This window comes from Oenanthe melanoleuca, chromosome Z (genome assembly GCF_029582105.1).
Source record: "Oenanthe melanoleuca isolate GR-GAL-2019-014 chromosome Z, OMel1.0, whole genome shotgun sequence".
Classification (NCBI taxonomy): domain Eukaryota; kingdom Metazoa; phylum Chordata; class Aves; order Passeriformes; family Muscicapidae; genus Oenanthe; species Oenanthe melanoleuca.
In genome coordinates this window covers 62,934,002-62,950,348 of record NC_079362.1, presented here as the reverse complement: position 1 = coordinate 62,950,348, position 16,347 = coordinate 62,934,002, and the positions used below count along the sequence as shown (strand labels likewise).

At 49.3% G+C, this 16,347-nt stretch overlaps 1 protein-coding gene across 1 annotated transcript; it reads right to left on the bottom strand.

The window, feature by feature from the left end:
* Positions 1–2,013: 2,013 nt before the first annotated feature.
* On the bottom strand, positions 2,014–4,929 carry LOC130265416 (uncharacterized). The gene is made up of 6 exons (XM_056514504.1): positions 4,687–4,929; positions 4,069–4,146; positions 3,831–3,959; positions 3,066–3,194; positions 2,585–2,732; positions 2,014–2,424 (listed from the first exon to the last, which is right to left on the bottom strand). Exons 1-6 carry the CDS (start codon positions 4,796–4,798, stop codon positions 2,034–2,036), a joined length of 987 nt encoding a protein of 328 aa, XP_056370479.1. The 5' UTR covers positions 4,799–4,929; the 3' UTR covers positions 2,014–2,033.
* Positions 4,930–16,347: the final 11,418 nt, after the last annotated feature.

The window sequence follows — 16,347 nt, the reverse complement described above, 5'->3', positions numbered from 1 at the left end:
CTTGGGGATTATCCAGCCATCATTCTTCCTTCTCCCCCGGGCTGAAGGGCAACATCTTGGGGTACCTCTCTATGATGAATTAATGAGAAGAAAAAGAGAAGTACAAATTAGAGGCAACCAAACCTGGGGAGAGGAAGAGTGGCCACCCGAAAGAATCATAGCTACTTATGGCCCGGCCACTTGGGCTCAAGGCGGGTCATGGGGATACCAAACACCTGTATATATGTTAAATAGGATTATTCGTTTACAGGCCTTGCTAGAAATTATCTCTAACCAATCTACCTACACCATAGACCTCCTTAATGCACAGGCCAGACAAATGAGAACCATGATATATCAAAACCGACTGGCCTTAGATTATCTATTAGCAGCAGAAAAAGGTGTCTGCAGAAAATTTAATTCTTCGGAGTGATGATCACAGCGAAGTAATCACAAATATAACAACTAATATCTGTAAACTAAACCATGTTCCTGTTCAAAGGTGGACCCCCTTGCTAAAAACAAACTGGTGGGATTGGTGGGATACTTTTGTAAAAGGAGGGTGGTGGAAAAAAGTGCTTGTAATTGCAGGAGGTGCTCTAATCAGTGTTGTTCTTCTTCCCTGCATAATACCTTGCCTAATCCGAGTCGTCACCAAAACAGTGCTAAACTCCCTTGAACTAAGCCAAAAAACTGGACTAAATAGTAAAAAGACTGAAAACATCCTACTGATGCAAGAAAACCCCAGCCCGGAAGCTGCTGACGAGACCTATGAACGATACCAGAGATTCTGGAAAATTGACAAAATTAATGAAGAGACTATTTAAAGACTAAATAAGACTAATTAAGTTGATGCGGGCTTAGCTCCGATCAAAGTTTTAGAGGGGGAATTGTTAAGAATAAGTTAAAGTTCTGGAGTGGGCTTAAGGTTTGTTAAATAATAATTCGTAAGCTGAATTTTAAGTAATGGTTTGTAAGATGTTGATAAGTTATGTGTTTAATGTTGTTGGGGAGTTGCAGTGTGGGGGCAGGGTCAGAGGGTAGCCTATCGTTGTAGAGTGGGTGTTGTAATGGGGGTGGCTCTGTTGGGAGGGAGGGCCGATGGATGGTTAATTGACAGGTCTGGCTAGAACCTTCTGGAAAAGTGATGTCATCTAGTGAGCGCATCAGCCTGATCAGAGATTTGACGGTCCTCCAAGCTATCGGGGCCTCCAGCGAAGAAGGGACCAATCTTTAAAGAGATCGAAGAATGACATCACCTGCCCTATAAAAGGACAGTTCGGGGCTCCGAGCCCCGCCTTCCGACGGTGCCTGTCACCTGAGTCTCGTGTCTCACTGTAGTCTTTTTGTTGCTTTCTGGCTTTCCCTGTAGGACTCTGGCTTATCTGGAGTCCCCGCCCTCAGCTGTGGTTTTTTTAATAAACGAGCTAGTCTTCCGGAGAAAACTCTGACTACGTTTGTAACACAGGCACAACGAAGGTGAAAGCAGGGCAGGGAATGGGAGCAGGGATGAAGGAAGAGGCAGCAGGGACAGAGAGAGACAGAAGGAGCAGGAGGCAGCAAAGTCTGCGCTGGGGAGGAATGGAAACGAAGCAGCTTTGGAGGGGCAGCAAGATAGGGAGTGGGCGAGAAACCAAGAGACTGGCAACTGAACGGAGCAGCACACAAGGAGAAAGCAGGGGCGGTTTTCACTGTATCCCGTTGAATCCGGAGCTATTTGGCTGCTTCACTAGTGTGTTGGCATGCCCGCTCCCTCAGAAGCAGCACAGGCATTTCAGGAATGGCGGTGCGGGGCATGGCCCTGCGTGTGTCCCACAGCTCTCACTTCACATGTGCATCTGCAGGGCTGCAAGTGTGCACGTCTGTAAGGCAGGAATTTGTGAAGCTTGATTCAAGGCTTGAGGCAAAGCTGTCTTCAGAGAACAGCCTTGGGCTGCCCTCTAGGAGGTGTAAATCTCAGAGACTGCTGAGAGCCCATGAGAGATAACCCAGAGGTGGCCCTAAGGAAACAGGCAAAACAAGCAAGAACTAACTGCATTTAGAAATATATTTATTTACATGCTAGCACTAAAACAATCATTGTCCTCTAATATAAAGTGTTTCTGCTGGTACTGGTAGCAAAAGCAAAAGGAGGGTGTGGGCTGAGGTGAGTCCAGGGAAATCCAGTGGTCCCGTGAAGAGGTACCATCAGCCAGAGCACAGGAGGGACACGTGGGCAGAGGTGAAGGGTCTGCAGCCATGTTCTTGTACAGCTGGGCAAGCTCTGCCGCAAAGACTTCAGGAAACAAATGGCAGCTGTCACCGAAACTGTTGGCTTGGGCTCTCTTGCCCGTTCCTGGTCCTTCTTCTGACTCAGTTTCACCTGTGTCTCTAGACTGATCATGGCATGGCCAGGAAGAGTCAGTGGAAACTTGTCTTGGTGCTTCTTTGTCTTCCTGGGTCCTCCTTTAGAAAGAGATTTCCAAAAAGACTCCTCATAGATAGGAATTTAGAGCACAGTTAAAGGATTGCACTGCAGTTTTCTGCAGAGCACTGCCAGGAGCTGCCTTGGCACTCCAGCACGGTGCAAACAGTTAATTGCTAATGGCAGCAATAAATAACTCACATGCGTCTCTTCAGCAGCACGTACACGACTAGACAGCCAGCCAGTGCCCCAAGCAGAAGCAAAGCTGCGGCTGTTATGATCCCTAGGATGTAGTACTTGCTCGGATCACCGCGTCCATCAGTCTTGCCTTTTTGCCCAGGAGCTGACCCTGGCAGGAGGAAAGACAATGCAAGAGACTATGTTTATGATGTGCACAAGGAATAATATCACAGTGTGCTTCAGATGACCCTGAATTACTGTCTTCAGAGATCCATTCCTCTGGCTGTGGTGTCTTAGCACCAGGGACCAAGAGGGATCCCCTGAAGTTCTCATGGAGAAGAGCCCAGTGTGTGCCAGAGAGCAGCCCTGCCCCCTGTCTTTTCCTCTGGGCTGCAGGCCAGGACTGTGTGCTGGGCACCTGCAATTCATCCATGGAAGAGCACTGCAGGGATGCAGCAGAAATGCTGTTCTTTTCCCATGACAGCATCTCCCAAGCACTCACCTGAATATTGCTCAGGTTCAGCAAGTGTATTGGTGTCCTGTATTTGTTCTGTTTCTTCATCATAGACTGGTAGGCTGATTGGTTCTTCCATAGGAAATGTACCCGACACAGTCTCAGAATCTGTCTCTTCTGAGAAAACAGGACACTTTAAACAGAAGTCACTGTCCCTTGCCAAGAGCACAGTACCATGGCCTGGACATTCTGACAAGTGGCAGTGAGGGGCCTGCTGTCCCCAAAGACAAGAGGAAACCACAGCTGGATTTTCTGTATGGCAACAAGAAATGCAGATCCAAACCTCTGATGATATAATCAACAAATTCCACACAGGGAATCCCTTCATGTTCACACTCACACCTGGAGTGCGGCTTTTACCCATCCCTGGCCCTGAGGTCTGGCAGGGGCAGCCAAGATTTCATGATATGATTTCTGCCTCATTGCTGTGCTGCGTGTGAGGCAAACGCAAATTCAGCACAGGCCTCTTCCCAACATCTGGATGCCATTGTCAGCACACAGGAGCTCTAGCCAGTAGTGGTACAACTGCAGCAGCAGCAAGTGATGCCCCTGGCAATCATCTGGAAGCACAACTGGGAGCAGACACTGTGCTGGACCATCTCTATGGCTCACCCCAGGAGGTGTGAAATGGAGCATCCCTGCAGCAAGACTCTGACTGAGCGCTCCTGCCTGTCCAGGATACAGCCCATCCCTACAGGAAGCAAAAAGCTCAGCTTCCCAGGTCCCAGGGTTAACAGAGTGGGATGTACTAACCAGATGGGGCTTCATCTACGGCTGGCAGGAGCTCATCTGGAACTTCAGGGATTCCTTCAAGGAATGCTTCAGGGAATCCTTCAGGGAATCTTCCAGGAAATTCTTCAGAGAACTTGTCAGAAGCCTTCCCTATGTTAGATTTATAAAAGGATGCTAACTATAAAGATACATTTCCCATGAATAACACAAGGAAAAGGAGTGCTCATTCTTGTGAAGGCAGTGCAGACTGACTACTCACGCTTCAAATACCAGCTGGGAATCAGCGTGGAATCTGGCTCTCGTTCAGGGGCTGAAAGAACACTCTCTCTGGCCTCAGCTACAAGCAAACACCCACAAGAAGTTACCATCACATGCACTGCCCTCACCATCACACCTCAAGACCTGGTTATGGAAGATACTGAGAGGGCACGCGCAGGCAGGTCTGTATTCTCACAGCTGCCAGGGGGCCTGGCTGCCCTTGGGACACTGAGCTGGCAGCTCTCACATGAAGTGAAAAGCCATGCCATGCCCACACGACCGGTGGGCGGGTCAGCCCTGGAAGCTGGCCTGGAGGCTGGATAACCAGAGCTGAGTGATGGATAACCAGCCGTGAGTGGCGCATAACCAGAGCTGAATGATGGCCAGCCAGTGGTGAGGGATGGATAACCTAGTGCTGAGCTTCTGGGTTTGAGCTACCCCTCCCAAGCTCCCTGCTCCTAGGAAACTCTCTCCATGCTGCACCCTGAAGCAGCTGCAGTCCCCCACACTTCCCCTGGTGTGTCTGCCCCACTGCCCACACCGTGGTGGCTTCCAGGCTCAGCTGGCCCTGGCCTCACTGCTACCAGCCAGGCCTGTGTGCTGGCCCCTGCCTGCCTACCTGCTCTCTGCCCAGGTACTGGAGCACTCTGGACATTCTGGGCTTGCAGGGCCAGAAGAAAGAGGAGCAGGAGGTAGTGGGTCAGGACCATGACCCACCCTGCTCGCAACATTCTGCGGCCTCCACTTCCACCACTGCTGCTGCTGCTGCTGCTGCAATGCTGCTGCTGCTGCTGCTGCAATGCTGCCCAGAGTGGGCACTGAAGAGCACAGGGGGTTCTGGAACCTCACATCAAATGGGGCTCTGTGATGTCATAACAAAATGGTGTCTGTGAAGTCCCCAATCTACGCCCATGTTGCTTGTGAATTCATGCACCTTCTCTTTACTGAATTTCCTTATTTTGCACAGGCCTGGAAGGAGTACAAGTAGAGAAATTTTGATGCAGTCTGCAAGGCAGCACTGTAAATAGGAATGCAGTGGCACTGTGATTATGCTCCCGAGAAATCCCTATCAAAAGTGCTGTATGAAGGCTGCATTAAACAGCCCAGCTGCAAGTGCCTTTCTTTGGTACTGTTTGTGTTGGTCAGCATTGTGGCAAGAAGCTTGCTTCTCCCAATACTTCTGCTAGTTTCACAACGTTGCTCGGCAGCACTGCTTCCCTCAGCTACCATCAGTCTCACATGGGTGTGAACTGCTCAGGCTTCTCCCAAGTGACCCTTGTTTATTGGCTTTCCTCTCCTAATCCTGATTAAAGCTCTCTGAAGGAGGCTCACTAGCTCCTAAGCAAAGATCCTTTTTCCCTTTGAGACTGGTGTAGCCCATGTGCCACCATCAGGCCTGGTGTGCTGTAGGTACCCCAGAGTAAAACCCCCAGAGTAAAACCCCCACACTTCTGCTGGGAACACCAGGATGCCAGGTATTCACCTCTAGAATCCTCCTGTGTCTGGTTCACTGCTAGGGGCAGAAATAAATACTATGTGCGCCCCAGATGCCTCAAGCAATCCTCCAGAGGCCCTGAGCTCTCTCTTGCTGTTCCTCGGACACCGTGAGGCACTGCCATGGGTCACACACAAAGGTGTTAGTTCCCAGCAATAAAGAGTTAACATGGGTGGGGCCTTTTAGCTGTGCAACTCTTCCGAGAAGGAAATACTCATGTGTGCCGGACAGCCTAGACTCGGGATCTCTTGGAAGGCCCTATGGAGCAAGGACCTTTGGTATAATTGTCCAGGAAGCACCAGGTAAAGCCCAGGCATTTATAGGCACAAGCACAGAGGCACTGAGAGCTTTCCACCTCTGGGGTGTCACCAAGGCTCATAAGCAGTCTCCAGTGGACAAGCTGCAAATCTCGGCCAATGCCATCCTCTGGAATCAGGCACACCTTGAAGGCTGCAGCACACAGTGAGCAGAGGGCCGTACCGGGCTGGGGGGGTCACTTGGTGACATTTCCTACCCAGAAGCCAGGCAGGCTGCCCAGCTGCCTCGGTGATGGGTCTGGGCACCATCTCGGGGCCTCCATTCCTCGCCGAGGGGAGGCAACGATGAACCCTTCCCCTTCTCTGTTCCTTAACTCACCCTACACCCAGTCTCTCCCTTACTGCACTCTGCAACACTGTGCTGCTGGCGGCTCGTGTGGGAGCAGACGGTGCACAGACCATCTATGGGGCTCCTGAAGCCGCCTGCCTTGTGTGGCACGGCAGGGAGGCAGCGCTGCCCGCAGCCCGCGGCTTCCCTGCTCCTCCGTGCCGCCATTTGGCACGGGGCCGTGAGCAGCGGGCCGGGGCTGTGGGGCCGTGCGGGCCCCGCTTCCCAGGGCGCTGCTCCAGCTGCTTGCGCCGGCTCGGAGCGGCCCCGCTGCGGCCCGAGGGCCGAGGCCCCTGTCCCGGGCCCGGTTTGCCGCTCTCGGGCTGCTGCAGGAGAGCTCCCCGCTGTGTCCCGCTGCAGAGAACGGCTGCCGGCACAGCTCGCCTGGGAGTGTGAGCTGAGCGTGGCGCACGGAGCCGAGCCGAGAATTTCATCAAGACAGAAGAGACAGGGCCAGGAAGCCGAACAGAGACACAACGAAGGTGAAAGCAGGGCAGGAGATGGGAGCAGGAATGAAGGAAGAGGCAGCAGGGACAGAGAGAGACAGAAGGAGCAGGAGGCAGCAAAGTCTGCGCTGGAGAGGAATGGAAACGAAGCAGCTTTGGAGGGGCAGCAAGATAGGGAGTGGGCGAGAAACCAAGAGACTGGCAGCTGAACGGAGCAGCACACAAGGAGAAAGCAGGGGCGGTTTTCACTGTATCCCGTTGAATCCGGAGCTGTTTGGCTGCTTCTCTAGTGTGTTGGCATGCCCGCTCCCTCAGAAGCAGCACAGGCATTTCAGGAATGGCGGTGCGGGGCATGGCCCTGCGTGTGTCCCACAGCTCTCACTTCACATGTGCATCTGCAGGGCTGCAAGTGTGCACGTCTGTATGGCAGGAATTTGTGAAGCTTGATTCAAGGCTTGAATCTTGTCTTCTTGTCTTGTCTTCAGAGAACAGCCTTGGGCTGCCCTCTAGGAGGTGTAAATCTCAGAGGCTGCTGAGCGTCCCGTGAGAGACAGAGACGGAGCTGGAGGTGGTGTTGAGAGGGTAGGGACAAGGGTGAGCAGCTCGGTGGTTCCTCTTCAGCACTTCAAATGGATTAGCATCGACTTAGGGTCTTAGCCAGAATTATACAAAACCCCTCAAAACCATGCAGTGTCCAGACATTGCCTTCAAACATCTCTCTGGCAATTGCTTCTGGAAATGTCCTCCCCACACACTGCAGGTCCCCGTCAGTCTCAGAGAGCTTTTCTGGCTTACTTGGACAAAAGCTTTGCTGCACTCACACCTCCAGCTTTAGCTGTGGATGGCTGAAGAGGAGAGGGCAAGAGGAAAGGCCTGGAGGACACAGTGAATATGTCTCGTGAGTGCAGCACAGCAATTTCCTGGCGTGCTGGTTTCTTGCAGTGCCTTGCTTTCTTCATCTGAGTCAGGCACTCTGTCACTTCTTTCCACCTGGTAAGACTCCTTCTTCACAACCTTTCATTCTGTCATTTTAGAAATCAACCAGGAAATACCAAAGTGTATTTTGTTTCATTCTTTCATCTGAGAACCAAATGTCAAGTCCAGAATAGGAATTAAAAATCCATGTGAAATGTACAAGTACCCCACTCACTCAAGCAAAACTCCACAGTGCTTTTCCTGTGCTTTTTTCCACTTACGGCTTTTTTCCCCTTGTGAGTGGGAAAAAACTGTCATTTTTGTTATAATTGTTGTCTTTATTATTAATTGAATTTTTAATACCAGTTCTGTCACTAATATCACATTCCTTCCCCTCTGTATCTCACCCAGCCCAGTTCCAGCTTTCTGTCCTTCATCCTCTCACAGCTCTCTGGTGAGGGGACTGCCACATCCCCTATCATGTCAAGCCTCCTTGATGTGCTCAGCACTGGACAGTAATCCTTCCCAGACTGTCCTTCCCTCTCTGCCCAGACTATCCTGATTCAGGGCAGCAATCCCAATGCGCTCATAGAGAAGTTTTTGCACGTTACTCCTCACCAGCATGTCCCTATTCTGCTGGAGGAGAGCCTTGTTCATGGCCATTGCTTGGAAAGCAAGCTGAGGCTGGCAGAAACAAGTCTTGCTCTTGAGTGCAGCTTTCTTACAGCTCCTCTCACAGCTCCAGCCCTGCTCCTAGATCTGTGGATTCTACCCCGAGAGAAACAGCCACAATAGGCAAGAACTTACTGCTTTTGGAAATATATTGATATATACTAGCGCTGAAATAATTATCAATTTCTAGTGATTTAAAATAATTCTGGTGGTTCTGGTAGCAGGAGTAGAAGGATGGTGTGTGCTGAGGTGTGTCCAAATTCCAGTGGTCCCATGAAGAGGCACTGTCAGCCATGGGAACGATGGGTTGAGGTGAGGGGTCTGCACCTAGGTATTTGTACAGCCCGGTGAGCTCTTCTAGAAAGATGAGAGAAGACTCCTCACAGATATGAATTAAGAGTACAGTTAAAGAATTGCTCTGCAGAGCTTCCCACACAGCACTACTAGAAGCTGCCTTGGCACTCCAGTGTGGTGTAAATAGTTTATTGTCCACAGCAGGAATAAGTAACTCAAAGGAAAGCAAACTGTCTGCTTAGCTGATGCAACGTGACTATGATGCCAATCCATATCCCAAGCAGCAGCACAGCCAAGACTGCTGCAGTCCCTAGGATATACTTCTTGGTCAGCTTACAGTGTCCATCAGTCTTGGCTTTTTGCCCAGGAGCTGACCCTGGCAGGAAGAAAGACAAGGAAAGAGACAATGTTTGTGTTCTGCACTAGGGGTTATCTCAGAGTGCCTTTCAGATGCCCAAGAGTTACTGTCTTCAGAAATCCATTCCTCTGGCTGTGGTGTCTTAGCCCCAGGGACCAAGAGGGATCCCCTGAAGTTCTCATGGAGAAGAGCCCAGTGTGTGCCAGAGAGCAGCCCTGCCCCCTGTCTTTTCCTCTGGGCTGCAGGCCAGGACTGTGTGCTGAGCACCATGCAATTCATCCATGGAGAGCAATGCAGGGATGCAGCAGAAATGCTCATATTTGCCTAAGCAAACATCTCGCAAGTACTCACTTCCTGAATGTCTCTGATGCTCAGCAGGTGTGCTGGTGTCCTGTGTTGTCCCTTGTTCTTCATCTGAGCCTGGCACACTGTTATTTTTCTGCCGTAAGAAAGGTCTTCTGCACAATCTCAGAATCTGTGTCGGTAGAAAGAGTACTGGACAGTTTAATTAAAACTCACTGTCCCTTACCAGGATCAAGTACCATGGCCAGGGCATTCTGACAAGTGGCAGTGAGGAGCCCACTGTCCCCAAAGACAAAAGGAAGCCAAGTTTGGTTTTCTGCAATGCAACAAATGCAGACCCAAACCACACAAGACTTGAACAACTCCCACACAAGGAGTCCCTTCAGGTTTTACCCATCCCTGGCCCTGAGGTCTGGCAGGGGCAGCCAAGATTTCATGATATGATTTCTGCCTCATTGCTGTGCTGCGTGTGAGGCAAACGCAAATTCAGCACAGGCCTCTTCCCAACATCTGGATGCCATTGTCAGCACACAGGAGCTCTAGCCAGTAGTGGTACAACTGCAGCAGCAGCAAGTGATGCCCCTGGCAGTCATCTGGAAGCACATCTGGGAGCAGACACTGTGCTGGACCATCTCTATGGCTCACCCCAGGAGATGTGAAATGGAGCATCCCTGCAGCAAGACTCTGACTGAGCGCTCCTGCCTGTCCAGGATACAGCCCATCCCTACAGGAAGCAAAAAGCTCAGCTTCCCAGGTCCCAGGGTTAACAGAGTGGGATACACTAACCGGATGCAGCTTTCACCAATGCTCTTAGAAGCCTGTTTGGAACCACAGGTATTATTTTGGGAATCCTTCCCTTTTTTAGATTCATAAAAGAACGTTTACATATTAAGGCATGTTTTCACTGAAAAACACCAAGGAAAGTAGTGCTCATTCAATGATGTAAAATGCAGACTGACTACTAATGCTTGAAATATCTGCTCAGAATCTATTTGAGGAACTGTAGAAGAACCCTCTCTAGCCTCAGCTACAAGCAAACACCCACAAGAAGTTACCATCACATGCACTGCCCTCACCATCACACCTCAAGACCTGGTTATGGAAGATACTGAGAGGGCACGCGCAGGCAGGTCTGTATTCTCACAGCTGCCAGGGGGCCTGGCTGCCCTTGGGACACTGAGCTGGCAGCTCTCACATGAAGTGAAAAGCCATGCCATGCCCACACGACCGGTGGGCGGGTCAGCCCTGGAAGCTGGCCTGGAGGCTGGATAACCAGAGCTGAGTGATGGATAACCAGCCGTGAGTAGCGCATAACCAGAGCTGAATGATGGCCAGCCAGTGGTGAGGGATGGATAACCTAGTGCTGAGCTTCTGGGTTTGAGCTACCCCTCCCAAGCTCCCTGCTCCTTAGGAAACTCTCTCCATGCTGCACCCTGAAGCAGCTGCAGTCCCCCACACTTCCCCTGGTGTGTCTGCCCCACTGCCCACACCGTGGTGGCTTCCAGGCTCAGCTGGCCCTGGCCTCACTGCCACCAGCCAGGCCTGTGTGCTGGCCCCTGCCTGCCTACCTGCTCTCTGCCCAGGTACTGGAGCACTCTGGACATTCTGGGCTTGCAGGGCCAGAAGAAAGAGGAGCAGGAGGTAGTGGGTCAGGACCATGCCTTCCTCGACTTGCAGCATTCTGGTTCACATGTAGAGGAGGGTGGATGTATTTTGGGCGGCAACACTGTGAATAGGAATGCAGAGGCCCTCTGATCTTGCTCCCCAGACATCACTATCAAAAGCCTCACGTGAAGGCTTCATTAAAAAACCCCTCTGTAGGAGCCTTTCTTTGGTATCATTTTTGTCTAACAATATTTTGGCAGCTGTTACATTCCACTGAGGGAAACTGCAAAGAGTTCTTTTAGATTTAGATGATCAGGAACAAAATTAAGCCAAACAAGGCAGTATTGTATTTCAGTTTATTGGTAAGGAGAAAGAAAAAGAATGAGTATTTACCCAAATGAAGGATTGCTGGAAAAGTCAGAAAGAAGGGAATGAAAATGGAAAAGAAATGGGGGAATGAGAGAAAAATAGAGACAGGGAGGTGAGATGGAGAGTAAAAATGGCCTTACCATCTGCGGATCAGGGAGTGCTTTTGGCATCCATCATCCATGCGACAGGAGCAGGGTTTGATGGGCTGCCTACTAAACTAGCCTGCCCAGCTCTCTTAGAGGCGTGGCTTCACAGGCATGGTTCCCACCACCACGGTCAAAGGGGCACATGGTGAGCGGGTGCTCGGACTGGAGGTCCAGGACACTGGAGAGGGTCATGGTGAGGATTGGAGCAATGGGCTGGATCAGCAGGAAGGGATGCAGGGGTGAAGCGGCAGTGCAGTCTTACATATTTAACAGTGTTGGTCAATGTCACAACTATGGCACTCATTTTCCCAACAGTATGGTGAATTAAATGGATTAAATGTGGAACAATGCAGGGTAAAAACATCAACATAGCCACACTGCCTAGTGTCTCCTGTCTTCACCCTGCAACACAAAGATTCTCAGTCCTCCCAAAGCTGAGAAAGTAACTATAACCTCCAAATGAGGAAATAATCCATTTCATGTTAATTTTCTGCTCTTTTCCTTAAGCATCTCTTGCCCTCCAGGCGTATTTGTTCAGAAAGGTATTGGGTACTAATGGTACTTTTCTAATAGTGAGGAGTTCTGCCAGCCCTGGCTGTCCAGGATGGGTTGCTGGAATATTCCAGGCTAGTATGAACAGGTGGCGTTGTTGGTGCGTGGGGACAAAAAAGCATTAACCTTGGGGCAACCATTAACCCCCCACCTGTTGTTCAGAAGCGCCACCCTTCCCCTAATTGTTCTGCCAATTTTGGTTTCTGAGGTTTCAGTTACCTTTTTTAATAGTCCATTTGTCTTCTCAACTCTCCCATTTGCCTGGCGGTAGTAGGGTGTGTGAAATACTCACTGAATTCCCTCCTTGGTAGCCCACTCTGGTGCCACTTTCACTGCAAAGTGGAGATACCATTGTCAGATTGGACAGCCTGGGATTTGGGGAAAATCCTAAACCATTCTTTCAGGGTCTTAAGAGTATTTCCCCCTGTGGCTCAGGCAAAAGCTGTGACTTGGGTAAGTCTCAAAATTATTTTTACCCCTAGTAACACATTGTTTTTCATCTGATCTCTTGAAAGGTCCTATATAATCAACATGCCAAGTGTGCCATAATCCTTATTCTTCTCTTAAATGTGGTGGAGGCTCTTTTAGGGGGTATCTTTCAAGTTGGACTCAACATTCCTTATAGGCTGAAATGTAAGTACTGCAATTTTCCCTGGTGATAGGCCAAGCTTGGGCATGTGCCTCTAGGAGTAAGTCTTTTACCCCAGTGTGGTTTTGCTCCACATGTAGCCACTCCAGGAGGCATTCCTGGGTATTGGATACTGCCCTCTGATGTAGTGGGGCAAGTATGGCCAATTAATCTACTTTGTTGTGGCAGATCCATCTGCCAGCTGGATTGTCCCCTGCTTGGTGGGTGGTTATCCACACTACCGCAAAGTCACCTTTTTTATGAGATGTTAAGATATCCTGCCAATTTTCCTTTTCCCAAAGTGGAATCCCATTTCCTTCCCAGCCATTTTGTTCCCAAAATGGGAACTATTCAGCACAGCCCTTGAAGCCAGCAAAGTAGTCAGTATAGATATAGACAGGATAAGCAGGCAGAGATTTGTGTTTAAAAACACTCCATTTGTTCTCCTTTTAAGAACAGTTACTAGGTCTCTGACCTGGACACTACCTTCACCCTCAGTGACCAGTTGTTTTTCAGTATCTGTCTGCAGGGTGACTGCACAATACTTCTGCACTTTGCCCTCCCTCTTGGCCAAGGCGTCAGTGAACCATGTATTTTGCAAGTATGGGGAGAACAGTGGTGCAGCTTTTACTATGGGAGGGAGAGGAGTGTCACCCTCCTGACCTAAGGTGCTCCTTTCCTTAAAGGTTAATTTGGTGGTCTCTTTTGTTACTTTAAGATGTCACACTAGCGTTCTATTTGTGCATACCATTTTGTTACTGAAGGTCCCTGTGCCACCCCATCAGGGGGAGGTCTCCCTGCTAGAACTGCTTTATGACTTGAAGACCCTTGAAGAGAGGACCCTCAGTACAATGGATTAGTGCTGTATTGTGCTCTCTGCTTTTTGCAGGGCCAGGCTGACCTGAAACAGGCCCTTTTCCCACATAGTGTGTATTTTCTCTGCATCCCTGAAGTTCCTCGAGTAGCATGCTAAGGGCTGGGAAGGCCCTTGGGTGCCTTCTGCCAGAGGTGCACCAATAAGCCAGATTGAACAACCCCCCTATTCAATTTGTAGAGGATCAGAAGGATGTGTAGGACCCAGTTCTTGGTGGTTTGCAGCTTTGAACACTAGCAGCTGCAGGGCTTCCTCGTGGAGAGGGGTCCATTCCCAGCATTTATCTATGTGTAACAGATCGAAAAGAGAACAGGCAATAATGGCAAAATCTAGAATATGCTTTCTCCGGAATACAAGCTTCCTGTAATTCCTTCTTTGGCATTTAACTTGTTCAAAATTGGAAAGAGTGTGTTTGGGAATGCGTGTCATTCCTAGAAAATTTTCTTCTTCTGGAAGAGTTTGAATTTTCTCTGGAGGGACCTCTAGCCCTAAACCTTCCTGGTGAGTGATAGTGTCCTGACCTTCTCCTTCTTGTTCCGTCCTATGAGTATATCATCAACATATTGACAAACTTTAACTGCCTGTCTTACAATTCTTTTGGCATGGTGACCCAGGGTAGATGAATGCTTGTACCCCTGAAGAGGCCTAGTAAATGTATATTGCTGCCCACCCCAGGTAAAGGCATCATAAAAAATATGTCTTTAATATCAGTAGTGGCCATGAGGCCCTAATGTGCCAACTCCTGGATGATGGCTATGAGCATAGCAATGTGAAGTATGGCTACTGTCAAAGGATTTGCGTTGGCATTGAGGCAGATCTAGTCAGTTGCCATTTGCCATTTGGTTTTCTCACTGGTCACGTTCAGGAGTTGAGTGGTGAATGAACAGGTGTCTCAGTTTGAAAGACAGATGTCTTCTAGGGAAAGCAAGGCCCTCTCTTGAAATGGGAAAAGTAAACCCCTTCCCTCTGAATTAATACAATTTTGAAATTAAGGGTCTCTCAGGCAAAGATATGGGGATGGGAATAACTAGTGTGTATAATAAGGCAAACAGAACAACAAAAACTATGGAGTTTAATAACAAAACAAAACTAGGAACCAGTAACAGTCCTTTTGGCCACAGGCACTTTTCCTTTTGGTGCAGTTACCATCAGCTGGCAGGGAACGCTGGCAGGGAACACTGGCAAGCTCCCGGTGGGCAGGGCAAGTGTGATGATCCCTGTGAAGCTGCAGGGGTGCTGGGGTAATGGCAGCTCTGTCCCAGACAGGAAGGGATGGAGGAGAGAGGCTTTGCTTCATGAAGCGGCAAGGTGTCCTAGCAGGGCCAGGGTGTGGGGTACAGCAGCAGAAGAGGCAGCTCCTGGCTGGGCTATGGCTGTGGTAGCAGTGACCCTCCTCCTCTGAAGCCAAGAGAGAGCAAGAGAACAGCTTCCCCCACTCCCCCTGCTGTCCTTTTACCTGTTTCTAATCTTGGGGTGTCTCTGTTCCTCCCTCCGAGAGAAACTCCCAAAAAACAGAGAGGTTCTCCCCTCCCCTATCTCAAGTACTTAGTCATCAGTGCTTCTTTAGCAAGTCAATGGGAAAAATTCCACAGTCAATGAAAAACTAACCTCCAACAACAGGAATAATTTCTCATTTGTCTCAAATCCTCCAGGACTTGGGCTAGTTCCCTTTCAGGCTCCAGATATGGTTTTAAATTACTGAGTTTTGAAACTCAGTAAGAAGATTTGGGGCCATCTGTAGGAATCTGATTTGGTGGTTGGTGGATCCAAAGAACCACCACTGCCCCAGGTTGTCATACCATGTTTTCCCATTCAAAACATCCAGACCCAGTAAACTCAGGGGGAGCTCCCCAGTTCCTGTGGTAACTGTGACTCTTGTTTCCTCCCCTAGCAGTATAAAATTGACTGCAGCCATGGCTGTTGATTGTGACACCACCAACATATTTAATATAAGCAAGGGCTGTTTCAGAGCTGATATCTGAGGTCCAGTGTCAACTAAGAATATTATTAATTGTTTTTTAGGTCTGACAACTGTTGTTAATGAAATGTGTCTGAGGCTGTTATCAGTGTGTTGCCTAACACACATCTAGCCTCCACTCCTCCACCTACTTAAGGGAAACAGGGCTTTTAGTTTACCTGCTTTGATTTTACCGGCATGTCTTCTTCCCCAGATAGATTGACTGGGGGGTGCACTAGGGCTTCTGGTACACTTTTTGGATGTTTTGTCTAGCCATTCTGCTACCACTTTTTCCACTAGGTTGGAGGAGACCCCATCCATCACCCTTGAAATAAGGAACGAGGTCCAGACTTTCTGAGGAAGTTCCACTTCTTTTTAGTAATAACACCGAAGACAGGAACCCAGGATAAGCCCAGGCCCCACTCGACAAACCAGACAGACAAATAATTGTGCACAGCACAGGGTGCTTCTCTGAATCCTGAGTTCCATGGAAGAAGAGCCACTAAGGTCCTGGGCACCCGGGGGTTTTAAAGACTCTGGTGTTTCCTGGTTAGTGCGTTTCTCAGTCCTCAGTTTTATTGGTCCTGTTTCTGGCTGCTGGTTGGCCCATATTGGGATTCAGTCATGACCAATCATTCCAGAATACTCTGATCCCATAGACCAGCTCATCCTCCAGCCACAACTCAAACCGGTGTCATCACCCCATGAGGCAATGCTCCAGAAAGTTTCCCTCACTCCACCAACCGAACCCTCATCAGCCCCTCTAGTGGCCCCATTCTCCCACAGCACATAACAATTAATTAACAATTCATACATAACTTCACTATATTAAACAGTAACTTATAAATCCATGCCCAGACGTCAACTCATTTATAACAACTCCCCATTCTAAAACTTTGGTCAGGCTTAAGCCCACATCAACCATTTAAATCAAACTGTTTCTTCTTAAAGGTGGTATAGTTTTCGGAGCCTCTGGTATTTCCTATAAACTTCAGCTGTTTCTGAGTTGTGGTTCTCCTCT